The 27,787-nt window shown below is 43.3% G+C and overlaps 1 protein-coding gene across 6 annotated transcripts in view; it reads left to right on the top strand.

The window, feature by feature from the left end:
* The first annotated feature begins 2,259 nt into the window (after positions 1–2,259).
* Positions 2,260–27,787, top strand: part of RAPGEF1 (Rap guanine nucleotide exchange factor 1) — an 84,001-nt gene continuing 58,473 nt past the window's right edge. For all 6 annotated transcript variants that reach the window (XM_015644622.3, XM_015644624.3, XM_015644623.3 and 3 more), the window contains exon 1: positions 2,260–2,415. In XM_015644622.3, the coding sequence (XP_015500108.1) occupies positions 2,391–2,415 (25 nt within the window). In that variant the 5' untranslated portion in view covers positions 2,260–2,390. The remainder of the gene's footprint in view (positions 2,416–27,787) is intronic.

Consider the following 27,787-nt stretch of genomic DNA (forward strand, 5'->3'; position numbering starts at 1 on the left):
TTTTATTTTATTTTATTTTATTTTATTTTATTTTATTTTATTTTATTTTATTTTATTTTATTTTATTTTATTTTATTTTATTTTATTTTATTTTTGTTAGATTTATTAAGCAAATGTGCTCAGGAACTCTCCACAAGCCTCTCAACATAAAAATTATTGAAAGAAAAATGCATGCTCTGCCTCTTAGACATTTCCTCCTATACCTTCTGCCGAGCCCCGGGTGTGTGAGATGTTTAAACAGGCTCATGAAGTCACTTTCAAAGTTGTGTGGAAAGCTTACAGAAATAGCAACCTCGTGAATGATTTATTTGATAAGGGAAATAAACAGTCTCTGACAGCTCTCCAGGCTTCAGATTTATTGGCCTGTAGCACAGGGCTACCTCCAAGTCATTGTTGTGATATTTGTCCTGAATTAAATTGTAAAAATGAGTTAATTTTCAAATAGGACCATAATTATTTTATTATTGCCTGGAGCCCTCCCCCCGGGCTCTGCTGTCACTTCCCTGTGGATTGAAGCCACTTGTCCCCAGGGTGGTGCCAGTGCTCCCTGGGCTGAGATTAAAGCAGGTGTGCAGGTTGGGATGGCAGACACGGAGCTGAGGGTGTCAGGGAGCAGGAGCAGGATCACAGCGCTTGTCTGTGGCTGCTGTGGGGCTTCCAGCAGCCCTGCTGGGCAACCTGGGGTCACCACGCTGCCCTGAGCGTGGATTTGGGGTGTCTGTAGATGCTGTGAGGATGCTCTGAGGCAGCAGCACTGGTGTCCTGTTGTAGTCAGCTTTGCACAAATCCCAACTTTGCTCACTTTTCATAGAATCACAGAATCATTAAGGTTGGAGAAGACCTCCATTATCATCAAGTCCAACCTTCTAGTGAGTACCACCATGCCCACTAAAGCATTTCCATTCATTTTGTGAACACTTCCAGGGACAGTGACCCCATCACCGCCCTGAGCAGCCTGTTCCAATGCTTAACCATTCTTTCCATGAATAAATTTTTACTAATATCCAATCTGAACCTTCTGGCAGAACTTGAAGCTGTTTCCCTTTGTTCTGTTGCTGGTTGCTGGGAGAAGAGGCTGACCCCCACCTTGCCACAACCTTCTTTCAGACAGTTGTAGAGAGTAAGTTGTAATTGATTAAATGTTGCTGCTGACTTCTCCAAAAGAAATATTCTGCCATGGCAGTGAATTTGGAAAAAGGCAGAACCTGTGAGGCCTGAGGAGACTCTGAAGGGTCAGAAGCATCAGCAGGGCATCTCTGGGCAGCTCAGGATGGGGGGGTCCCTGCTCCTTCCAACCCCACATCCCGAGGATTGCACTTTAGGGGGGAAAACCACCTGGGTTCCTAGAAAAAGACTGAGGGACTTGGGGCTGTTCAGCCTGGAGAATAGACCGCATTAATGAGTATAAGTATTTGAAGGGGGATGCCAAGAAGATACAGCCAGGCTCTTCCTGGTGGTGCCAGCCATTCGGACACAAGGAAATGGGCAGAAACTGATGCACACCAAGTTCCACCTGGACACAAGGAAGAACTTATTTCCCATGCAATGACCACACACTGAAACAGAGGAAAAAAAGGGTGTGGAGTGTCCCTCAACAGAGATATTCCAGACCCATGGGTCCATCTCTCAGGAGGACTGAGATGACCCTCCTTGAGCAGGAGGTCGGAGCAGCTGACCCGCTGTGGTCCCTCCCATCCACACCTGGATCCTGATGCCCATCCCAGGATTCTGATCCTCATCCCTGGATCCCGATGCCCATGTCGCGATCTCCATGCCCATGTCTGAATCCCCATGCCCACCACGGGATCCCCATGTCCATCCCTGGATCCCCACGCCCATCCCTGGATCCCCATGTCCATCCCTGGATCCCTATGCCCATCCCTGGATCCCCACGCCCATCCCTGGATCCCCATGCCCATCCCTGGATCCCCACGCCCATCCCTGGATCCCCATGCCCATCCCTGGATCCCCATGTCCACCACGGGATCCCCGTGCCCATCCCGGGATCCCGATGCCCATCCCTGGATGCCCATGCCCATGTCGCGATCCCCCTGCCCATGTCGCGATCCCCCTGCCCATGTCGCGATCCCCATGCCCACTCCCGGATCCCGCTCCCGGGCCCGCGGGGGTTCCGTGCCCGCCCCGCCGCCAGCCCCGCCCCGCGGTTCCCTTTGTGGCCGGGAGGCGGCGCCGGGCGCTGGGCGTGCGCGGCGGGAGCCCCGGGCCGCCCCTTCCCGTCGCGGCCCCGCGGAGCGGGCAGGGGGCGGGCGCTGCTCCACGGCCGCCGCTGGAGCCGCTCCCGCATCGCGCCCGGCAGCAGCGGGAGCCCGGCAGCCCCTCGGCCGGCTCCGTGCGCCGCCGGGCCTGAGCGCCGAGCGCCGGCTACCGACATGTCCGGCAAGATCGAGAGAGCAGGTGAGCGCCGGGAGGCCCGCGGGCAGCGCGGGAGGGGACGCGCCGGGGCGGCCGCGCTCGCCGCCCGCCCCGGGGAGCCGCCGCGGGCCGCGGAGCCGCCGGAGGAGCCGGAGCCGCCGGGGCTGCGGGAGCTGCGGGAGGCGCCGGCGGTGCCGCGGGCCTGGCGCGGCCCGGCGGGGCGGGGTGAGCCGGGCCGGGCCCCCCGCGCCCGGCTCGCTCCCTGTGGGGGCTCCTGACAGCGCGGGCGGCGAGCGGGGCCCGGGCCGGGGCTGGGCCCGGGGGCCGCAGGAGATGCTCTGCCCGTCCCCCCGGGGGCCGGTCCTCCGCTGCCCTGGCGCTGCTTCACTCGGGCATTGTGTCTCCTCCGCCTTTTCCTTTTTCCTCGCTGTTTTCCTCTTTTTCCCTCCCGGTTCCTTTATTTTAATTTTTATTTTCTTGCACCCATTCCGTCCTTGCCGTGCAGGCGAGCATCAGCGCAGCCGGGCGCTGCAGCGCTTTGGGCCTACGCGCTATGATTAATTTCAACTTCTCTCAACTTTCCTCTCCTGGTGTTTGTGCAGGATGAGAAAAGATGAGCAAATGTCAGAGGGAACTTGCAGGTTTTTTCTTCCCTCTTCTCCTCTGCCCGGCGTGCTCATGAGAGCCAGAGCCAGGGGAGGCTGCTGACGTTCCTCCTGCTCTCACAAGGAAACGCTCAAGCACGGATCATATTGTCTGTCTGCGCTTCTGGAGTCGTGCCTGGTTCTCAGTTGTCACTTTAGATGGTTGAATGACCCTGTTTTTCTCTGTAGTGGGAGTAGTACGCTTAAAGATTCAATTAGTGTTGTGCAAATCAAGCAGCGAAGTTACGTAGTTTAATTATGATGCATTTAATTAGCAGAGAAAAATCAATGCTGTTTAGTATATTCCATTGTGGGGAATAGCTAGGCTGTCTCCTTCTGGGGAAGGCAGGGCAGCAGCTCGAGTGGGGCTGTGTGGAGCATCCAGGCTTCCCAGGACAGCAGCCAGGGATGCAGGAAGGATCCCTGATTCCAAGGAGTGAAGTCGGCAGCATCATGTTCTGGTTGTGGTCATCCCACCCTGGTGTTCTCCTCCGGTGCTGCGGGTTCTGTAGCGGCCCTGGGGCACGAGCAGCCTGCCAGCCAGCTTCTCCATGCAGCACCTCGGCGTGCTCCCAGCTCTTTGCCCTGAGTTACTGCCTAACAAGTGTGTGCTGCATCAGGGGACAAATGTTACTCCAGAAATATCACGGGTTAATCCGGTGCACCATCCCTTTCACATATCACAGCCTGGCTTTGCTCCTGCTCAGCTTTTCCGTGCTCATCCCTTACTCCAGCGGGCAAGGAGGGTGTTAGCGGAGTACACACACCTCGGGCCAGCTCTGGAATAATTGCCACTTGTTTATGCTGGAGGTGAATTTGGCTTGGGATTTAGTAACTGTAGACAGTAATTACAGACATATAAATAAGTGATCACGTTTTGTTTATTCGTGTGCTGTAAATAACCCTGGGAGAGTAGTAAATAGAGTTCCACACCAGAGAGGCAGTGCGAGGAGTTCAAGTACAAGAAGATGACTCTGGAGACACACACAAACTCAGCACAGCTCCATAAACAATACAACAGAGGCCAAGAAATACCATATAAATATAAATACCATATAATGTGCCATATAAAATACCATATAATGGCAATAAAATACCATATAAAAATCATCCCCTGCACAACCTAGAGACCAGCCACACTGAGCTCAAAGATCATGCAAGATCCATCCCCAGGTCGGTGCTGTGAGTGTGCAGCTCACAGATGCAGTGGGAGAAGCCCTGATGCAGAGACATTTGTTCTAGTGGAAATCTATCACAGTGGTGATTTGCTGAACAAGAGAAACTGTAAATCTGGGAATCTATCCTCTTTCAACTGCTTGTACTTTAATTTCTTTAGGAAGGATATTAAAAAAAAAAAATCAGAAAAAAATCCAGTCCAAATATAAATGGGAGGAGAAGGGGCAGGGAAGGAGGGCCAGGAGCCAGCTGTTCCAGAGCAGGACTGTCTCCATCGCTGTTTCTGAGTGTTTGAACTTCTGATTGACACAAGCAGTTTGGTTAGTAGCGTCACCGAATAAACACAGCCTGTAATACCACAGCCATTCGGGAGTAATGTTTGTCAAAACGTGCACAGTAGCAGAACAAAGGGTACAGACTCATGAAACAAATGCTCTGAGGTCCAAGATCTGTGCATTTGTGTATGTTTGAATGTATTTTTCTTATGGGGACAGAAATTCCTGCATTATGTTGTAAATAAAATTGATTATTGCCTGGTCACAAGCCATGGTGACAAACTTTGGTGTGGCCTTTGGTTTTACTTGTGTGTCTGTCTAGACAGGCTGCTGGAAAAAAATGTATTACCCCTTCCAGGGTTAGACCCCCAGAGACCCTCATACATCTGCTCCCTGGGTCCTTAACTGAAACACCTTATTGGCACTCAATAAAAAACAACAATAAATGATTAGAGATAACAGCTTCTGTCCTGTCCATGAAGGAAGAGCAGACAAGGCTCCCTCTGGAGCCACTCAGTGCTGCTATTTCATCAACAGAAGGGTCACTGTAGAACAATTCAGAGCTCTGCTTTGGAGTGAAGAGCAGCCATCTGGTAATGTAGAAGATGATGGTATATTTGGGGTTTGCTAGTGTTAGAGCCCCTACTTTGTTAGGCTTCCACCAAGAGACTTGCAGATACTTTTCCAAAGCAGAACCCTCCTTGGCTTGAAGAGAAGGAATGGTCATTGACTTCTCTTTACTCCAGAACTGTGACTTTATGTCTTCACTTTTAGAAAATATTTGCTCTCTCCCTTTTTTGATGTAAAATCCAAAATAGGAATGCCAAGAAAGAGCAGAGAAGGCCACAGATTCTGCTTGGGCTTCCTGTTACCATGGCGATGCACAAATTCCTGTTTTTATTTACCTGATGGTAATGCATCATTCAGGGAGAGTCAGGGAGGAATTAGACAACATCAGCTCTGAACCAAAAACTTGTTGTGAAACAAGTCCATTCAAAACTGCCTTTTTAGTAAAACCAAACAACATATGGGTGCCATATTTTGAAGGTTTTTCACTCTTAGTCTTGTTATTTCTTCCATGGTTTTCATTTCCCTTGTAAACTTTTCCAACAGCTGCCTGCTAAAGGTTGAGAGAGCTGTTTCAGGTGTTAGCTACCTGGAGTGCAGGCAGTCATCTCTAATCTGCCCAGGACTCAATGGGATGTGTTTATTCCCAGTAAACCAAAAATGCTGTTGGCTTTACCTTTTGCTCATAAGCACTTGCCTGATAAGCAAATTCACCTCGAATTCTCATCCTTGAGAATTGGTGGGATAAACATCTGGGGGTAATCCCAGGAGAACTCTGCTCTTAAGAAAATGTCAAAATTGAAGAAACAATTCAGGAGGTCACATTATTCCCATCTTTGTAGGAATTTAATGTTCTGTCTGGAGTCATTCATGCCAATTTATGTGATCCTGAGTTGTTTATTTGCGAATGTTTTTGTACTAACGTAAAGTTTCCTGAAGATTTTGTTTTTGCAGAGGGTATGTTTTGAACTGTCGTCATATCTTAGATCATTTTATGGAAATTAGCCTGCCTGTTTTATATACCTGTAGAGTTTTATGCAGTTTCTCTTTGTCATGCTTAGGTGGGTTACTAGGCAAGACTCTCTCAGTTCTGTTGAGCATTTACTGCTGTACCGTGTTCCTCATGTTCCTCAATATTAAGTGAGGGCTTTCAGGTTAGAAAATTTTGCAGTTCACCATCTTAAGTGCTTCACTGCTGGTGATTTTCAAGCAAAATAGGAGTTATCTGCAAATCTGAAAATTAGACCCCTCAAAAAACTTACCTCTCAACCCCAAAGGAAATTCAGTTCCAATTCTTCCTTAGTCAGGCTTTTAGCACCTGCTCTGCTCCCATAGTGACATCCCACATGTGTTTTACTGTAACTTGTTTAAACAGCATCAACCATTCAACCATTCAGGCTGGTTTTGTGTAGAGGTAAAATACAGGTACAAGACGATCCCTGATTTCTACAAAACAGCACAAGGAGCAGAATTTGGCATATTTTGTAAGCCACTGTAGGTTGACAGGTGGTGTGTAAGTGTGGGGTAACTGCTGCAGGATTGAGATGGTCTCAGCACTTGTAAGAAGGAAGTGGGCAAGGAGTGGAGAAAAAGACAGCTGAAGGCTACTGGAATGTGAAGCAGCTGGGTTGTGCCTTAGTCAGTGAAAATCAGAAACTGGAAACAATTGCTAAATTTATTTTCAGTGTAAGCAATCGTTTTCCTTGAACCACAGTGCCTAAATGTATCTCTTGGTTGTGATTTTTATGTGGTGGTGACTCGCTGGCTCTTGCTAACCTCCTGGCAGGCAGAGAGGGGAGTGAAGTTCACTGTCAGTCAAGATTGTAAAACAAATATCCCTCATTCAGATCTCTTGATTCCCTTTGTGGCTTTGCTTGCTGCAAAGTATTGCCTGAGTATTGCCTGGGTGTTTGTTTCTAGGGAAGGGAGTTGATCTGTAACTCCTCTTCCAGGTTTTCTTGGGGTTTTCTTCATGTTTTTTGGAAGTTTTGAATTGCAGCTGATGCTCTAATAACTCTACTGTAGGTGCAGATAGATTCTAATGCAAAGCTGTGATATTTTTTTAAAAAGAAATATACATTAAGACCTTATTTATTCCAAAGTGGAAAGCCTGAGAGTAGAATTGGCAAAATGAGCTTTGCTGTTGATTTACAAATCCTTTGGAAGGAGGGCATTCCATCCAGAATTTTAACAGCATTTGAACTACAAGTGGAGGAACATGAGGAGTTAACTTTCTAGACTTCATTTTAAAGAAGCTGGAGAGATGTACCTTCCTTGGCAGAGGCATTTGATGGCTAATCAGGTTTAATTCAATCACTCAATCATTTTATGTGTATTATGGGTAGCTCTCAGTTGAGCTAGTGGGAGCTGGAGTTGTTTGTTCAGTTTGGAAGATCCCTTCTAGCCCAGCAAAGGTAAGATGATAAAGAACATTTTCTGTCTTTGTGCCAGATAAAACACCCAAAACTATGTTTTATATTAAAAATAACAAATTACATGTCAGAACTACAGGTAAGGTGATTTAATAGCCTCCTTCCTCTCTCCCCCTCCTCACCACACCCATCATTTTGCATAGTTTGAATACATGTAGTGGATATAACTTGTTCAGTTTTCCTACACATATAGTCACAACATTTTTCTGTTGGAACTCAGAATTTGGGGACCTTTGCTAGTTTGGGATGCTTTGTCCTCTGTACTGTTGCTTAGTATTAAATGAATCCTTCAGCTTGTATTCTGCCTGTAGAAATGTTACATTATGTGGAGAAAAATCCTATGCATGGAGAGGGGTCCTTCAGCTTCTCAGATTTGTGACAGAATAGGCTTTTCTCTCTGAAAAGAATTGAAAATTTATTATGCTCTAAGTACCTGAATACTTGGAAAATTTTGCTTTTCCTTTTTATTTATCAGCATATGACTGTGGGGTTCAGCCAGTATCATGGAAAGAGTATTAAAATCATGTAGCTGTTGCAAGGATATTAGTTTTGTTGCTTGTAGGTTTTTTTTTCTAAATAACTAAAGTTTAACTGCAGTTGAGAAATATTGTAGAACATAATGGGATGAGAGGATGGTAAGGGAGAACAGTGTGTTACTGTCAGGGTTTGAAATCAGAGGAAAAGGGAGAACAGATTGAAGGAAAACTAGATTTATTTTCTTTGCAAATTGGAATTTGCAGCCCCAGGACTCCAAGGTGTATAAAAAGGTGGCCAGAGAAGGAAAAAGGGGTGTCACATGTTGATGGAATGGGTTGAAAGATCAGAAGATGAGGTGAGAGGATACCCAACCCTCCGTGATGGGGGAAGAGGGAGCGGGAGGCTGAGTTGTGTGTGAGGAGAGCAGAGAGGAGAGGACAAGACGGATGGCAAAGGGAAATCAGGCAAGGGGGATGTTCCCCATGGCTTTCATGGGAGTCTGTTCCAAGGCAAAGAGACAGAAGATGAATTTCAGCAATCCGGAAAAGCTGCAGGAATCCTGCAGGTTGGGACGTGCTGCCAAAGGAATGTTCTGCAGTTGTGCTGTTCACGTTTTACTTCAGCCTGACAAATTACAGCTTTATTCCCTGACCCACAGCATCCACTCTTAAAAATACATTTCCAGTCTCTTCTTAAGGTGTCTGGCATTGGCAGTGACAGAGCAGACAATTTCATCTGTGTGAGAGAGAAATGATGTCCTCACATGTTCTGTGAAGCAGCCTGAGAAGGCTGATGGATCACATTATTGATCTGCTTTTATTTGGGTTGCATATTTCAGTGAAAGCTCTCCAGCTTTGAAACAGTCACGTTAAATCTCTTTAGTGTTTGAGCTGCTAGCACAGCTCACCTTCTGTGGAGTTTGTAAGATAATGTTTCCTTGTAAGAGCAAGGGAGAAATGAATAGAAACACTATTAAAAGACAGGCTGTATCAGTGTTCACTTGGTGTTGTGGGAGGTACAATATTGAACAGTATTTGGGAGGACTGGTTCTCCTACACCTCCTTTCTATTGTATCATATTTAGGAAAGTATCTGAAAGATCTGAGAATTGAGAAGAGCTATATTCTAAATAACTGATTGGTTCCCATTTTATAACAGCTCTGAGGGTCAAATGAATATGGGTGGCACTGAAGAAGAGATTTCTTAATTATAGAAGGCTGAGAATTATAATAATAATTCTTAATTATAAATCACTGAGCTTTTTGAATTGAAAAAAAATAATTGAATTGAAAAAAAAAACCCATGTTTTGCATTATTTTACTTTACCTGGGTGACAGCGTCTGCTGCATTGGGTAGGGTTTTTCTGGTGCCATGAGAATCCTGTGCATTTTGTGATGTGAGTTAACATCTTGGCGTGGCCATCAGTGCCTCTGAGGAAATCCTAATCCATTATTCTGCCCAGGGAGAGAGGTTAAAGCTTGCTTGCACTCTCATGCTCTCATTCTTTCTCTCTGAAGGCTTCATGGGGGTATGCCCTTTGTTGAATACTTAACATATTCACTGAACCAGTCCCATTTATATTCTAAACAAGATCTTTAATTTCATCCCTGACGTGTACAAAATCTTGGGGTTTGAAAGAAAATTCAAGAGAACTTTTTTTTTTAGGCTTCTTGAAAGAAAGAAAAAGAAAAATCAGTGGAGGTTAAAATCAAGGAATAGTTACTCACAGCTGGTAAGATTGGAGGAAGCAGATACTGCAGCTTGGTTGATTAAACCTTGATGGAATTTTACTAGGAGACTGAATAAATAGTTCTGTATCTATTCAGCTGTAGTTTGCAGGCAGTCTTTAATAATTAAAATGGGAACCAAAACAAGTGTGTTCCAAATATATAGCACACATTGTTTTATCCCTTACCTTTTGATGGGTTTGTTTGGTTCCTGTGTACCAATCTGTCCTGTCTGTGCTGCCCAAGAGGTGCTAAAGTAGCCTCAGGAATTAATTCCATATTTAGAAAGTTTCCTTTACAAGCCAAACGTCACAAAGGGCACCCAGGGAGATCAATATTGCAGTTCTGGTTGTAGAGTACATTCCAATCAATTCTGGAGAGCAGAGCTCAGTGGATCCCTCTGACAATGGTGCAGTTAACAGGACAATACTGTTTAAACAGTTTTTCTTGGGTTTTTTATGATCCTTTCAGTTGTGCTCTAACTGTATTAACTTCATCAATTTCAGCATTTTGCCTTTTTTTTTTTAATGTTTAATGCAGCCTTGCATTTGACAGTGTAGAATGATGTGTGCTGCAGCTTTCATATGCAAGAAAATGAAATATCCCTCTTTGGATATATATTTTCCATCTTAATTTTTTTTAAGTCTACATTTTCTACGTTTTTAGGAGAATTATATATAAGAATAATACATGTGAGGAACTAGGGAATTCTGCCAAAACGTTTGGTTAGAACTCATCTATGAATTTACAGGGATTTGCAGAAAATGTAGAGCACTGGTTTGTGCAGGAGGTGGTTTATCTGTATAAATACCCTTGGAAGGTCACATGGAATCAGATGTTAAGGCTGATGCCAGATTTTGACAGAGCATGCTAACAGCAGTGCAGGGGTTGAGTTTAAGTTTTTCTGCTTGGAATTGCTTCTCCAGGGCTGCTGTGTGGGAAAAAAATTGCAGTACCCAGAAACATTGTGCATCGGAAAGTCACATGGCTTTAAAAAACCCCATAATCTTGTATCTTTATGAGCAATACCTAGAACATAACTGAAAAACTGAGGTGGGGAGTTTCTCTGTTTTTCAGCTTAGTTTTTCTGTTCTTTTTATGTGTGTAGCTGTTTGCTCTTTGTCACTGGAATGAGTGGCACTTCTGTCCCCTGCTCTATTCTGGCATGTTGTTTTACAGGAGAAACACTTTGGATCATTGTAGAACCACCCTGTGAAAATGATGGAGAGAATTTAAGGAATGGTGTTTAAAGTATGTGAGCTGGCACTCTCAACTCTGGCCAGTTTTGTGATATTCAGGTGCACAAAATCCCTTTAAAGAAGAACCAGCGAGTCTTCATGCATAACTTGGCACATCTCTAGGAGATAAGTTTGCTCCTTGTCTGCACCTCTCTTCCTTAATCTGTAACATCCTTACATAAGGCAGTGGTGATAGCTCATCCATCCTCTGTTACAGCTCTTGGACTTACCGGTCAATTTTTGTCAAATTTTGTGGAGGAATGGATATTAACATTTATTTAAATTTCTACACGTTTTCTGAAGAAGGCTGAGGAGATCAGAGAGGCTGCAAATAGGGCTTTCATTATAGCAAATTGAAAATGTAGCTGTCCCCTCTTTGTAGCCATTTGGCAAATATGACTTGTGAGCGGCCTGGAGTGGGGAATGCCAAGGAAAAGCAAAATCTTTGGGGAAAAAAGCAAATATGTCTATTTTGGAGACATTTCAGAGAAGCCAGCTGAGGGCAGTGAAGGGTGGGTGGCCAATAAAAGCCTATTAACAATTGCAGGGCAAAGAAACATTTAAAAACCATGCCAAGAAAGAATTTGGTTCTTATTACTCTCTGTAATCTCTATTTCCAGGTAGGCTTTAAACAGAGATGTTTTTGTTCCTGTATGTCTGGGCTGAAAGCACTGTATAAATTCCCTAAATATTCATTGGCAGCTCTTATTCTTAGATTTTATCCTGAAATACAACCTGCTTCATTAGACCTCAAATGTGAGGTGTGTGTTTCACTGTGACACTCAGAGGGCTCCCTGGAGACATCAGTGATACCCAGAATTTCCCTGAGCTCCCATTTGGCTGGCAGCCTGGTGAATCCAAGTTCCAAGGGATCCAAACCCTCTTTTACCCTGGGCAGAGGAATTTATCTATAAATCCTGAGGGTCTTTTGGCAACAAGGTGTGGAGAAGTGATAGAAACAACAAAAAGGATGTTGGAAGGTTGTGCATTGCCCATGTCATTGTTTGGATCCTTCTCAAGTTCTGTAAGGACTTGGGACTGGTAGAAGTAATTGTACCTAAGGTTAGAGCCATTGGTTATCCACTCTGTTAGAGCTTCAGAGGTAATGTCACCAAAAACTTCCTCCATCAGCTGTGGGCATAACTGCTTCTGAAATCATTCCCAGTGTGCATGAGCTTGGATCAACATCCTGATCCAAGTCTGTAATGCCCACAAAACACCCTTCTCAGCCATGCCACCAGGCTTGTCCTGTGAGAAGGCTCAGATTTTTCACTGAAAGAGAGGTCAGGCCTTGGAATAAATTGCCCAGAGAAGTGGTGGAGTCACTGTCTCTGGCAGTGTTCAAGAGATGTCTGGATGTGGCTCTTGGGAATATGGTTTTGGGTGATTATGGCTGAGAGTTGGACCAGATCATCTTGAAGGTCTCTTCCAGCCTTGATGATTCTGTGGTTCTGAGAGCTAACAGGCTGTAAGTTTTATTATTACTATTAATTTGTTTTTACCATTTAATTTTTTTCAGATGAGATAATTCACATCTAAAAGCTTTGGCAACATTGTATATTAAGTTTCAAATATTATCATAATGGAAAAGAGTCATGCAAGAAATATTAGTACCCAGTTGTACACATTTAATGAAATCGTTATTCAAAGCTTTTATGTCCAAAACAGTAACACTGGTTTGTGTTTATGCTGCATGCTCTGATCTTAACCTTTGGGATGACAACAAAGCACAAAACTGGCTCCTCTTGCAATCCTTTGCCCTTGAAGGAGTCATTTAGTTAAATTCCTTAATATTTTTGCAGCTGTGGTTGTGGTTTATTAACTGATGCTGCCTTGAAACGCAGCCTGTGTCTGCAGCAAAGTTTTCATTACTCATCTGTCAATACTTGTAGAGTAAAACAAATGGGTCTGAGTAGAGGTTTCTGCTCTTCAGTTTGAATAGTTTCTTTCCTTCCATCCCCACTATTTTACCCAAGGAGAGGGTAGAGAATATTTTTGATGCAGTGAGGGCATAGTTGTACTCTATTGGATAGGAAGGTCTGGCCTGCTTTGTCTGTCAGGATTATTTTAAGCTATGATGTCTAGAATTTATTAAATGAACTAGAAGGAATTAAAAGCAGCTCTTTTTCCCAAAATATTCTCACTTCTACAGCTGTGAAATGTCTTTTGTCCTGATTCATACCAGCTGAAGAACCTCCAGAATTTCTCTTTTGCAGTTGGTAAAATACGATTTTGGGCCAGTTTAACAATTTTCTGGTCAGAAGAAATCTGGGTGAGTTTGGTTTGGTTTTGCTTTAACATAGTCCTTAAAACAGAAAATCAGATAACCCAAAACTATTACATTGCTGTGTTTACTGATGCAAACTCCAAGTTCTGCAGTAATTGCCTTGGCCTCTGGGTGAAATGCAGGAGGCAGTTTATCTGCCTGGGTTTTTGTGCAGGTATTTTGCATGATAATTGCAGATGAAGAGCACATCTTATTTGGAAGGCCCTACAGAGCAGGGGTGTCACCTCTGTGAGGTGATGGACATGAATTTTGTGATGGTGAGTGGAAGGAACTGGAGGAACTGCTGTGGTGGTTGAGCAGTGGATAGAAAATGCTTTGGTGTCACAGGGCAGAGCTAAAGGATGAGCTATAATAAGAAGGGGAGAAGCACTTGTAGAATGCAGGGGTCTGACTCGATTTACCACGTGCTTCTCTTGAGTTTCACACTTGGCTGTGACAAATACCAAATGGAATAGCAGCCAGGCTGGTGAGCAAGTGTGCTGAGAGGCAGAGGTCTGTGCTGACCTCTCTCTGTGCATGTGCTTTGGGGGGAAATACTGGACTTCTTGTCTCCTTTTCCTGTTGTGCAGTGTGGTTTTGCTTACTTTTATCCTACTTCAGAAAATCAGGGTGGTGTGAAACCTCACACAGCAGTTCCCTGGGCATGAAGGTGTAAAGAACTAACCCCAGCCCAGTAAAGGTGATTCATAACTGGAGCCTTGCTTTGTACCTCTGTGCCTACCTCTGGCACATTTTGTGTTGGCTGGTAAATTTGGGCTGGTTTCCTTAGCACATGGAGCTGCCATCAAATGCATTTTAAAGTCTGTCCAGTGGGAGACTGCTCTGAGAGTGGAAGGAACCAAAATCTCTGCCAGACCTAGCTTGGAGATAAAAACTGATTAGTGGATAATTCCCTCGGAATGAATAATCTCTGCCTTAAAAGATGAGTTGCAGATGGTTTTGGATGAGAGAGGGAGAGAGATCAGGTTTAAAATGTCATTCTTTCAGTAACCTGAATCTCCTGACCTTACGTGACACTGCAGAGATGATTTCAGCCGAGTAAGACCAGGAGGAGAGGCTGGCTGGGGATGTGTGGCCAGTGCTTCATGCCTTGGGCTGACCCTGAGCCCCAGTGTTATATTTACCTCACAGTTTGAGAGGTCTTTCACTGCACAAGGTAAGGAAAGCTTCCAAAATACAGGGAAGAGCCATTTGGAACTCCCCAAGTGAGGATTGCATGTAACATGACTTCTTGAACTGTTTTCAGATCGATTATGCATCTACTGATCTTTCACCTTTGCAAAGGTAACAGTACTTGTGTGTTTGCCTGTCCTTGACTGGAGAGGCTGCAGAAAACAAAACTGAAACTTAAAACTAGGTTAAGCACTATTATGAGCAAGCTGTGTCAATAAAAGCCATCATTTTGTGTAGCTGTGCAGCTTTTCAAATTACTCCGTCGAGACTCTCTTTACAAATGCTTTTGTATTTTGTCTGTTGACTCATCCATCTCAACACTCACAGTAGCATTTCAGTACTGTCTTATAAAGCAGTGATTGAAGCAAGGCTGTTCTTGGGCTGGTTCATCAACAGATGCAATTAATACAATGATGTTTGTTTTGACACCCTGGCTCACTGGCAGCATTGTAAGCAGCATTGCTATGCGAGGAGATTGCTGTGGTTGAGGACTTCGTGTACAGGCAGATCACTCAATATTTGTATTCAGCTTAAAGTCAACACTGAAAGAGTTTCAGACCTCTCCTAAGCTGGCAAACAGGCTCACTGGTGCTACCAGCAATGTTAACAAAAGGGCAAATCATAATCTGCAGCACTTCTAATTTATTTACAGTATTATAAAATGCTGGGTTTTCATTCTGGTGGAGAGCCCCAGAAGTATAAAAGGAAAGCTCAGAGGGATTTTCTCCTTGTGCAAGTCTGGGCAGGTGGTGAAGGAAATACAATTTGGACTCAGATATTTATTCTTTCAGTAGAACAATGTCAGTCCCAGGCCAGTGCTTCTCAGATGTGTTTTACCCTGGGAACTTGTATAACATGTCTTCCTTTTCAGCTATTTTATTTTTAGCTGTATAGAGGGTGTAACCATTGTTTAAGGGAGTGTCCATGGCATGGAGCCAGTTGATATCTAAACCCTATCATGAATTGTTTTAAAGAGAGTATGATTTTCTGTACTGAGATATATTGATGACTATTTTTCAGGGCAGGAAGTACCTGCTGACTCCAGCAGTTACAAGAGCAGCTGTTCATTATGAGGAAACCACAGAAAAATTCCTGTGAAAGCCCTAATATCTCTAGGAAGCAGCTCAAGCTTAAATGATCACTCTAGTTAAGCTGTATGAAGAACTGCTTTCTTATTTTCACTTGCCTGGAATTTTATATTGGGGAAAAAAATCTGGTTCTTAGGGTATCAAAGTCTGTAGGATAGTTTACAGAGAGGTATTTAACTTCAGGCTAGTTAATATTTGTTAAGGCTTGTCTGGACACTCCCCAGACTCTTGCTCCAGGGTACAAATTTAATTGATTTATTCCATGTTGAGTTAATGCAGCAGTTTGTTTCTGCAGGTAGGCATCTCTGCTGCTGCATGGCTTTGAGCATCCTGTGGTGTTGTAGCAGCCTGTGACCTAGCCTGGGTTTCAACCAGGACCTGTGTTAGGCCAGGCACACACTGGAAATGCAGTCCACTCCCTGTCCTGGGCTTCCTAATGAGTATGTTGGGACTTTTTTTGTTGTATTCTCTGTTTTTAGTCACAGAGCTGACTTCTGATGAGATTATATATAGATTTCCATAGCTTTCTGCCGAAAGATTTGTTTTGAATTAATGAACATATTTGTCAATTTCTCTAGTTCACATTTTCTGGAGAAATAAATGATGATTTTGGTCCAGACCCCTCTGCTCAGTGCCAGGTGTGAGCAGCAGGCCCCACTGGGCTCATCCAGGGAATGGGAGGTTGTAGCAGCACTGCTGACCTTTGGCTCACGGAAAAAACAATGAGCAAGGAGTACAGTGCTCCAGATGTGAACCTGTCTGGAAGCTGAGTGTGCAAGATAAGCTGCTGATGGGAAACACCCTCTCAGCCACAGCTTCTGCATTATCCAAGTGAACCCAGTGTCATAGCTCAGCTTCTGAGATACCTCCAGCCCAAGTTTAGTCACTTCCTTCGTTCTCTATTTGAGCTCTGGGTTTGAACTGCTTTTTATTTTGTGTTGTCTCTTGTTGTCTTTGATACCAGGATATGATTTCTTCTCTGTCAGTTCTCCCTGCCCTTTGTGTCTCTTAGTTTCCAGGTTTTTTTTGGATGGTTACACTGGTGTTGCTTGTGGTGCATCATCTGTGTCACAAGGTTTTGACTCAGCAGCATTGTCCTGGAGATGTCCAGGGATGTTCCAGCAAGCAGTGGTACATGTGTCACAGCAAAAGGACATCCTTACACATTTTGCCCAAGCAGCAGAGCTCCTCCTCTTGCTGTTAAATGTGATCCTGGGGTCATGGCTCATGAGAGTGGGAACAATGGGAAGTGTGGGATGTTCTGGCTTATTTTGAGACCAAGACTTCATTTCTTTTGCAATAATTTCATGAATCAAAATGGAAAATGTATAATGCTTAGTGCTGACCTAGAGCTTTACAGTTTCAGCGCATTGTGCAAACATTTCTTCTGTACTTCTGACTTCATGATGGGTGGTGATGGAAAGTGCTGTCTGTAGTCACATAGCGACAGTGAGTACAACTTCTGCTCTCCTTTCATCTTCTGCTGTGGTCAGATGATCTCTGCTTCTCCATGAGCTTCTGTGGGCTTTTCAGTCATCACTGGAGCTGTGTAGCCTGTGTGTGGGTTGTTCCTTCATGCTTTCAGAGATGTTGTTAGGTAGTGAGAGTGGCAGATGTAGTGCTGTGTAGCGGTGACATCTCTGTGTGGGATGTTTCAGGTGAAGTGTGCACAGATCATGCCACCTAGAGGAATGGAGCTGGCAAGCCTGTGGCCATTGCTCTGCTGCCAAAATTTTGGTGGTTGCTCCAGAGATCTTCTCCAAGCCAAGCACCTTTGTGACCTTGCCTCACAGTCTGGAATGAAGTCAGGTGTGAGACTTCACAGGCAGCTTTCCATCAACTCAACAAACATTTCTCAGCTTTTTACATGAGACCACTTTTCCTGATCTGGCCTCCTAAATGTTGATCCTCATCTTTCCCAATGGCTCGAGAACCTGAAATTAAGTTGTGGATCTCACTTCGTATTCTCCAGGAATTAGGGTGAGGAATCTAGTACAAGGTGTGATTTGATGGGATAACATTCTCCAAGCTCTCTGCTTTTTTGGCTTTTATGTTGCAATTTCTTTTGTGGGAGACTGTTAAATTTCCCAGAAGATTATCCTAATTTCCGGAGTCTCAAAGTCTGAATTGTAATTAAGCACTTAATTTGATGAGGGTTTTTAGATGTCTTGCTAGTCTATTGGCAGCTTGGGGAAATACTTCCATCTTCCTCCCAGCTTCCCCTCCATAGGTTCAGGCTCAGAAAGCTGGGATTTATTTAGAACTAGCAGAACTGCCAGCCAGGCCTCAGAAAATTGCTCCAAATCTCTGCTTCCTGGGTAGGTTAAAGCCAAATTCAAAAGAAGCCTGGCTTTTCTGAAGAAGCTGGGGTGATAACAGTTTATCAGTAACAAATGGACAGTAGGGAATTTTAATAATACATTTTTATTGCTTGCAATTGCATCAAGTTCCCTATTGCCACAAATGACAGTAATCAGGACATCCAACAGGGAAGCAATTACTTTATTTCTTGATCATCCAGACAGTCAGCGAGTTGTGTTACGAGATAAGCACATGGTTTGACCAGAGGGTTTCACCTCTTCGGGAATGAATTTTCTTTTTGACCCATTTTAGTCTAATATGTGGTACAGGAAGGTCAAGACCAATGACTTGGGCTCACAGGATTTAATACACAGACAATAATGACTGAATGTTTTTCTTTTGTGCTGTTTAAGGTTAGGGCTTCTAGATGAGGTTTTTATCTTCTGCTAAAGTTTCTCTTCTGTTAAAGTAAAACATCCTTTCTCCCACCTCTCTTCTGTGCTTCAACTTTTATGCTTAAAATCTCTGGAACAATCTTGAAGCCTTTATTCTGCTGTGCCTTTAAATTGACCCCCATGTATTTTCATCAAGACATTAGGATGGCCTTCCCATTTCCTTCTATTCTCAGTTTAAATTTTCCTGTTACGGGAATACTAAAAAAAAATAAAAAACTAAAACACTAAATTACAGTTAGTCATATGTTAAAATAACCAGACTGAAGGCAGCAGGAAGAGCATTCTCTCAGTGTCAGTGGATGAGGCCGTGTCCCTGCCCATGGCAGGGGGTTGGAATGAGATAGTCTTCAAGGTCCCTTCCAACCCAAAGCATTCCATGTTGGCTGTGGATGGATCTCTTGCCTGTATTGACCCCTGGTGCATTTAACAGCCCCGTTCTGTGTCTCTCTCTTAACATGTTCCCCTTTTTGCTGATAACTTTCTGGCCTCCAGGCTACTGACAGCTGTTGTCCACTTGCTGCTAATTAAGAAAGCAGCGTGAGCGATGGGAATGTGGATTGGAGAGATTGAACCCCCCTCTCCACAGCCAAGCGTTTCAACCTGATTAAAGAGCGTCTGACTGATGACTGAGTGGCCTCTTTTTTCCTGCTGTGTCTCTGCAATAGCCTGGTTTTTATCAGAACTCCCAGGTCAGGTGCTCTCTGTGTCTCTGGATTTTTTAGATCCCGTAACAATGGGCAGCGTCAAAACAGATTTTGCCGTTCAAAGATGGGCACGTGTGAAATCTGAGCCGCTATAAAGCCACGTCTTGAGCATGCAAAGTGTTGTGTACCTTACTCAGAAATTCAAATGTAGGTCGTGTTTTTTAAATAAAGTGACACATGCTACGTTGAAAATTTCCAACTAGCTATAGGAATTAAGATCACTGTGAATTAACAGCACTTAAGTGGATATGATGATTTCAGAGATTTTCTTTCTCCATTTAAGGATTTTTTCCTTGTTTGTTTTGTTTTCCTTGTTTTTGTTTTCCTTGTTTTGCATCCAGCCCCAGTAGGAGATCTTTTGTGTGATACATTATTGCTGGGATTTTTAAGATCCATCAAGAGAATGGGCTTGAGCTCTGAAATCCCCTTCCTGGCCTGTGCCTCTGTGGAGGTAAAATGATTGACTGAGGTTAATATAATACAAGATTGCTGTGTTAATACACAACCAGGAGGTGTGAATTCAAGTCAGAGTGATGGTAATTTGGCAGAAGCAGCCTCCTGTAATGCTGATGCTCTCTGGAGCTGTTTACCCCCAGGAATATTATGACTCTCTGTATTTCACGTTAGACATCCAAAATTCAATCTGAATTCTTACCTGTGATAAGTGGACTCTGTATAGCCCTGCATAGCCCCTAGCATGCTTTCAAATCCATGTAATTTGCTCTCTTTTCTGGAATTTAATTTCTTTTCTTGCTTGTGATTTTTCTCATGTTTGTCTGTTGCCTTTTACCCTGGAGTTGAATGGTTTTTGATGTTTTATGGAAGTTCTCTTTAAAAGCACTATGTAAATATAGGTGTCAAATGTTTATTTAAATAACTAAAAAATCACTGCCAGACATGGCTCCTTAGGTGTGTGAAAATCCTTTAATAAGCCACGTCTACCACAATGTAATTGAACAGTAGGAACATGTCTAGGGAGAGGAGGATGTATGTTTGATTGTACTTATTGGTGTTCACCTTGTTATGCCCATGATCACTTTGTGAAAGGAGCCTTGGAGCATGTGACTTCAGCTTTTGTAATAAGTGTCTTATATTTGTTTGAAGTTGAACAAGAGCTGCTTTACCAGTGTTATCCTCTATTCACGAAATACATGTAATATTAAAATAGTAGGAAATGTTAAGTGTGGTGTGCTTCTAACGAGCTGAACTCTTTGGGAGCCGGGTGATGCAGGGTGTGAAAGTGCCGTAATCTCTTTGGGCAGCTTTTTGTTTTCACATGAAGACAGCAGATGCTGACACGGTGCAAACAGAAGAGAAATCCTATCAGTAGATTGGCCCTGAGTCCCCAAGCTGTAGTCTGTAAATACAGTGATTTATGGGTATTAGAGATGAAAACAGTGTTTCTTTCTTTCCTCCAAGCAAAATATTATTTCCAAATAGATCATCTCATTATTGGACTCTGGTTTGGCTAGTAATTTCATAAAATAAACCTCGTAGCCTTAATGTTAGAAAATGAATTTGTTGATTTCTCCACTACTGAGAATTTATGGTGGCTTCAAATCCCTGTCTGTCTTGCTGTGGGAGGTAATTAAGAATATGAGGGAGCGCTTTCTTGGTTTGAAATATTGAAAATGTCTGTAAGCATTCATACTGTTATGTATGTCTGGAGAGCTTGTTAGGGGTGGTGAGATGGTTCTGCTGGGTCATTTGCTGTGAGGATTGGTCATTTCTTTCACAGTAACCTGCTTATTGCTTGGGCAGCTTTGCCAAACTGTTTACTGTGTGCTGCCTGTGACTGGCAGCGTGTTTCCAGCCCATCATAGGATTATTATGTGGTTTCAGGATCATGGTTATTCCATTTGTCCTTTAAAGCCACTCCTGGTGACTTCAGGAGTTGAGCTGCCATCACCCAGGTAGGTCATCTGCCAGTGGTGATGTGTTTTTGCATCTGTTCTGCATGAGCTTTTCGTGTGACTGATGGTGTCACCTGCTCTGAATCCACACCTCATCAATTTGTGCCATGAATTTCTGGCTTGTAAAATGAAAAACCATCACACAATTTTGGAGGCACAGAGATGGGCTCCTCCCTCATTAAAGGGACAAAAGTATCATTCTACAAATTTCTGTGTGCAGACCAGCTGCCTGTTTGGTGCTAGGTCAGGCTTTGTTTAGACTATTGATCAAATGTAAGCCTAGAGCTTTGCTACTAGGTCTGGAGCTGACTTTTCCCTCCCCTGAGTTCCTGAATGACAAAGTATTTCAGTGGAGCTGGCACTTCTTTGTTGGGTTTTTTTGCAAATGCTGACCCAGTTTTTAACAGGAGCACAAAACAGGAATTTCTGCTTTACAATGGAAAATGTTGAGGTTATGTTGTCCTGATTTCTCATAACATAGGAGTGTCCTTTAAATAAAAAAAAAAAATGACAGTTCAAACAAGAAAAATCTCTTCCTTTTAGGTTTGTTATCTACTTCTGTTCAACAAAGCTAGACTTTATCTTTGAGAAACAACTTCCCATATATATAAGAAATATCTGTAAATATTGCCCTTTTGCCTTCTAATTAGCTAAATCCATTCTGCAATTGGACAATCATATTCCAAAGTAAAACTATGTAGGGAGTTAATTGGGAATAATATGTGTGAGTTTCCAACTTTCACCTTGATTTAAGTTAAGTTTCCAGGATGGAGAAGTCCTCTCATTATAAAGTCTGAGCTACAGGGTTCTTGTAGTTTTGAATGTTGCCTGTTTTATCAGGATAAATTCTGGTGTGTTATAATTTAATTTCTCTAAAAGTAGATTTATACAATTGCCAGAAAACCAGCTCAACTCTTTACCTGCTCTGTTTTCTGCCAACAAATAGCAAATTTACTTGATGGTACTTGAAAAAGTATTTTCTATATATTTTTTAATTCTCTATAAGTGATTTGAATCCCTGTTGAAAGTATTTTCTGTGAGGGCCATCCTTTAAAGTTTCCATGTGGGTTCAGTTTCGTAATTATGATTGCTATATATAGTGTTGATTTTTTATCAAATAGCAGCAATCAAGCCTTGAGGGATGTTTTATACCTATGGCTGGTGTGTCATATCAGGATAGGCATGGAAATGATATTGGTTGAAGTCATATAAAGATGTAGGAGCCTTTTGCTCCTAAAGGAAACTTTAGGAGTTTCAGTACATTTTAATGAAGCAGCTTTTCCCAAACCAATTGCCTTTTTCAAGATTTGTTTGAGCCATCTTCCAGTTCTGCACTCTTTGCAGTAGATGCACAAGTGGCTCTCAGGTTAATGAGGGATGAGGGCACATTGAGTGTATTCAGACTTCTGGCTGCAGAGTTGCCAAAAATGAAGTAGGAGAGCTCTCTTCCATCTGTCATTCCTCTACAGAAATCAGCAGTTTAGAAGTGGATGTAGCTGGGAGTTTATTTGCTGAGCTTCAGAGTTCATGAGTACACAGAGGAGAAAAAAGGCAAAATTTATGTGTTTGTTTGGGGAGGGAGGAAAAGTGAGCTTGCTGTGTAAATTTGTAAACAGGGTAGAAAGGAAAGGGAAGTTTCCTGAAAACATGTCTTGAAATAAATGAAGTCCAAGCTCAGATTGCAAATTTTGTGAAGTTGTTCAGGGTGTTGTGGGAGAGTGGTCCTCGTGTGGAGATGTTTGTGGAGGTCCTGCAGTCAATGACTGTCGTGTTTGATTCCCCTAAGCCCTTTTTCCACAACAAAAGGATTTTCTACTGAGCAGGGAAAAAAAAAGTGATTTTTTTTTACTACTCTGACACAAAGCTTAATACTAGATTATTATACTGCAAAGTGATATTAATAAACATGGATCATGTATACAAAGTTCTGTGCTTTGCAACATTATAAGTGGTTGTTTTAGTTGAAAGATGGTTTATATTGTTTCTTGTTGCTTCAGTGCTGTATAATTTTTGGTACTCATTGGCTGAATCCAGGTGAAGACTCAAAATCTAGTTGGGGGTGAAGCTTTTGTGGGGGGGTTGTGCATTATCAATTGATCATACTGAGACTGAAGATTTGGGAGGTGTTTACCCTTCTGATACCAGCGCCACAGGTATTGTTATAAACATCACCTGCTGTCTTTCTGAACCCAACTGTGTGACATACTGAATGCACTGCAGAAATGAGTGGGTTATTGCCTGTTTTTCACAGTGAAGGAGCATGAAGTTAATCACAGTGAAGCTTTGCCAAGGCACCAGGCTCAGCCTGACCGAAGGGCCGTGCTCTCCGGAGGCCATGGAGCAGAGCCTGGCCTGACCCTGCACCACACGGCTCCAGGCCTCATGGAGCTGAAGTTTCCTCTCACAAACTGGCTGCTGTTTTCCAAACAGACCTCCTAAAGCTCCAAAGTATTGCTCAACAGACCACAAACTGAAATTAGTATTGATTCACCTTTCAGGGTTGATGGCAGGATCGCCACACAGTTGCACGTTGTGTTGCACAGACTTAAATAGCTTTGGCAGTTGTGGGTTTGCTGTTTTGTCAAAACCAAATTAAATAGAAACACTGTACAAAATTATTTCTTATTTATAGAAGCCTAAGGTCTCTCTACCACAGAATCTGGGCGCTGGCTTTTGAAACATGCTTTTTTTTTTAGAGTGGGTGATGGTCTTTGAATGCAATCGTGTGTTTTCCTGGCAGGTATGGCTGGCTTGTGGGCAAGATCTCACTTTTGAAACCTGATGCCATGCCCTGAATAGGATGGGATATGATCAGGAAATGAGCTGTTGGTAAAAACATCACTCAAGTAGCTATTAATTCACCAAGATTTATTCTGTGATAAGAGAATAGTTTCAGCAAGATTGTAGAGAGATGCTGAGATAAGGTTCTGCTTTGGTTTTGGTGAAATCCAGCCTGGCCTGAGCTGGGTTCCCTTTGGCTGTTGGGTTGTTGTGTATGAGTGTTGAAGGTATTTCTTCTTGAAATTCAGGCCGGCTCTCCGTGTGAGCAAACTGAAAGTTCACTGAAAAATTGAAACTGATTCTTAGTATGGCCCCCATTTGGGAATTTTCATTAAAGATGACTGTAACTGTTAAAAACAGGGTGATACAGTATAATATATATTTATATATAATGTTGTATGTCAACAATGATATGCCAAAGAAATCAGGCTCAGATATCCCCTTGTTAAGTGGGTTTTCAGACTTGTCACTGCATTAGGCTAATATTCTGAAGCAGCTGGGGAATAGCTGCTTTTTGTTCAAAATTAAATTAACCAGTAAAATTCTAGTGGCTGTTTCCTGCTACTGAAACCTCAAGTCTTCAGTAGGCTCAGATGAGTTAGAGATGGGATGGATTCCTTCAGGCTGCCTTCATGTTGTTGTGGATGTTTGTACAAATCTGCTGTGGTTGCTGCTGCAGAAGTTCAGTCTTCTGGATCTTTCAAAGTCAGGATTTGCCAAAAAGAGTGGGGAGAACTGCAGGTGTTGGTGTCATTATGCCTTTACCTTGAAACCTGTTGTCTGTAGACCAGTACAACCAGGAGATTTTAATTCTGGCATGAGGAGATGGCATAAAATAGAAAGTTGTCACAAATAATTGTTTAGTGCTAAAGTAACTTTAATATTTATGTGCAGCAGAGTGAAAGACAGACATCCCACTTAGACTCCCTAAGGTACTTCATGTTTCCTGCCTTGGTGGTGTAGGGATGTGCTAATTCTACAGCTAAGGAAGGGAAGAGGGAGCTCCCTCCTGGGCTGTTCAGTTCAATTACCATCTTGGTTCCCCCTTGCTGGAGGCACTGATGTTTCAAATCATGCTTATAGAAGACTAATATTTTCTCCTGCCTTAGGCAGACAATAAAGCTGGTGGTTTGGTTGCAGATCCTATCAGGTATAGAACAGAGTATGGAATTGAGGATATGGCCTGCAGCTTCTTAACCCTTTACGGAGCAGCACAACAATAATGTCAAAGCAGCTTCTGACCTGATTACATCAGAAATGGCACACCTGCGGTGTATTGCTTCACACTCACACTTGTCTGGGTGTGTGGAGATAGAACTGGTCCTTTGGGGCAACAGGAGAGCAGTACTTCAAAGTTGAGGGATTTGCATAGCCCTCCTGTGATGCCTTGTTTTATTGAGTAAGCAGTATTGGGGAAGTTTACACTGGTATTGCAGTGCCTTCAGGAGATAGTGCTGGTCTGGCTCCTGAAATTCATTTGTTTCTCTCTCATGCAGAGATTTGAGCCCCCAGCATGGTGCACTGGAGTTGTGAAGACTTGTTTAATCTTACTGAACTGAATATCTGCTTTTCAGCATCTGAGCCCCGAGGATACAGTGCTAGTCAGAACAGTGAGAAATGAGGAGCAGTTAGCTCATCTCAGAACATGCATGGAAAAGAGCTTACATCACACTCTCACCTGGACTGCTGCCCTTGATCTATGGCGCTTGCTAAAGAGGGAAGTAAAACAGAGCATGTTTAAGCAAATGCTTTCCATGTTTTCATCTTACTTCTTGTGCTCAGCTCGGAGAAGTGTGGGCGGTGGCTTTTGGGCAGGGTATAAGGTTCCTCCCAAGCCTACTAGAAAAGAGGGGTTATCTTTGCCATTCAGACTGAATGTGCAAAGAGTCTGTAATCAGAGGTCAAAAATAAAGATGACTATAATTAGTAATGTCCAAAGCAACTGGAAATTGTGTCAGGCAAATCTGAGCCAGCTTCTCTTTTTCTTTTTTTTTTTTTTTTCCATTGCCTAATGAATGAGAGTGGAGGTTTACTCTCCAAGAATGAAAGAGGGCTGAGTTTTTCCCATTCAGAGCCAGTGCTGTGGGGCAGACAAGAAGCCAAAGCTCCATTTACAGCCTTGTTTGTCAGCTGTTGAACCTATGGCCAGGTTGTGAGCAATTAGGCTTTTCCCTAAAGCATCTGAAATAATGCCTTTCTGCTTGGTGTCCTGCTGAGTGCTGTGACGACATCCTGTCACCTTGGAGATGGATAAACAGCTTCAGCAACATTGGGTTATAATCTTTCAGCTCTGAGTTTCAAAGCTGACTGCTGTAGAACTGAAACCCAAGCCCAGCAAAGGTTTTTCAGGAAGAACTTAAACACTCTTGAGAAAATGAGAGGAGGGGAGAAGGAGTTGAAGCAGAGCTCGGTGAGGAGGCTTTTTGCTTGGCCATGGCAGTGGTGTCAGTGAAACGGGTGAGCTCTGGCTCCAGGGCTCTGCATAGCCTGGAGTGACTCAGGTGCTGCACACACACACTTGTGCCTACAGGGCTTTATTTTTAGATGTCTGAATCACTGTCATGACCATATCCTCCAAAAGCTGCTAGACAAGTGGGGATGCCCACGGACCCCATATTAAGTCATGTTTGGTGAACAGGGAAATTCTGCAGATTCTCTCTGAACTGTGTTAGGAGCAATTTCTGTGTTAGGAGCTGGTTGCTGAAGTAATGCAGATGTTATGCCTGGTAGTTGGATTATTTTTTTTCCAGTTAAAATGAAATGTTTAGTTGACATCCTTGGTGGCTTTCATGGGTAGAACACAGTGAGCAAGGATCACATTGTTCACACTGGTGTTGGAGGCCACTTGAGTCTCTTGTTCTAGTGCTATTTGCACTGGGGGAATTACAAGTCATGTTACTACTGTTGTAATCCTGTTGGTTCTCTGGGGCTTGCAGGGCTGTGCAAAATCAGTTCTTAGATGGGAAATTACCAGAGACCCGCCAGATGCTGCACAAAGGTTTGCTGGTGTTTCTGCTTGGGGGTTGACATGGCACCAGTCTGCTGGAGCAGCTTTCGATAAACCACAGCAAAAGTCCTGTCTGCTGCTTATCAATAAATTACAGTATCTTGTTCAAAAAGAAATCTCAAGGCTTTGGTGTGCTGCAGGAAACTGAGCTTGGGTAGCAGTTTTACATCCTTAAATCCCTCCTTGTTTGATTTATTTTAGCTTTTTGCTTTTTTCTTTTGTTTTTCTCCTGTACATCAGTTGAGCAATACTGCTGCAGTTTTCAGCAGGTAAAGGATTCCTGATTTATCTGCATACAAGGAGATTTCTCTGTTCTGAAATACCAGGCAAAAAGAGGAGTAGAAAAGAATCTGATCAGCTGCTCTGAACTTGATGCTTGATTGTGTGCATCTTTTCTACTTGCAACCTGAAGATTTGCCTCCAAGTATGATACTGTAAGAAAGAAGAGCTGTAGTGTTAATGCACCATAAAATTAATGTTGTTGACTAACCCAGTCCTTTTCACTGCAGTTGGGAGACGTGGCTGAATTGATAAGTTACCTTCTCTCCCTTCCAGTTCCCTTGCAAACACTGCAAGCTCTTTCCACATGAGGTTGCTGCAGCTGGAGATGCCTCATTCATGGCTGCTTAGAAGGAAAAAAAAAATCAAAATAAAAATGTGCTCTCTGACAAATAAAAATGTTTTGCTTCCTCTGGAGGCCCCAGAGGGCGGCATAAAAATAATGAAGCCTGTGAGTCAGTGAGCATTGCCTGGCCAGCTGAGAGGGAACTGAGCCTCCCTTTTCCAGAGAAGTTTGTGTGCTGTCATTGCACATCATTAATGCTCACTGGTTTATGCTCATTCACTGTAATGCTGCCAGAAAAGAAAAAGGGCAGTCGGTCTTTCCGCTCCCAAAAGCTGGCTGCTTCCAAGGTGACGTGATGTTAAAGTTTCTTTAACACTCAAGAATGATTGTTTGGTTCTCAGCTGCCCTTCCTCCATCCTTTTCCCCTAAAACCTGGTGGCTCTCCTAGCAATTGGATTCCCTGGAGAGGGACTTGGAGCAGCTTACAAACAACTCCACCTAAGGTACAAAGGTTAGGGTGGGAAAACTTCCTGATTGACACCAGACCCTCCCCTTTTTTTTCTTCTTTCCAGGTCCCCTACCAGGTCTTTTTTTGTTTCTGCATC

This window comes from Parus major, chromosome 17 (assembly GCF_001522545.3).
Source record: "Parus major isolate Abel chromosome 17, Parus_major1.1, whole genome shotgun sequence".
NCBI classification, from domain to species: domain Eukaryota; kingdom Metazoa; phylum Chordata; class Aves; order Passeriformes; family Paridae; genus Parus; species Parus major.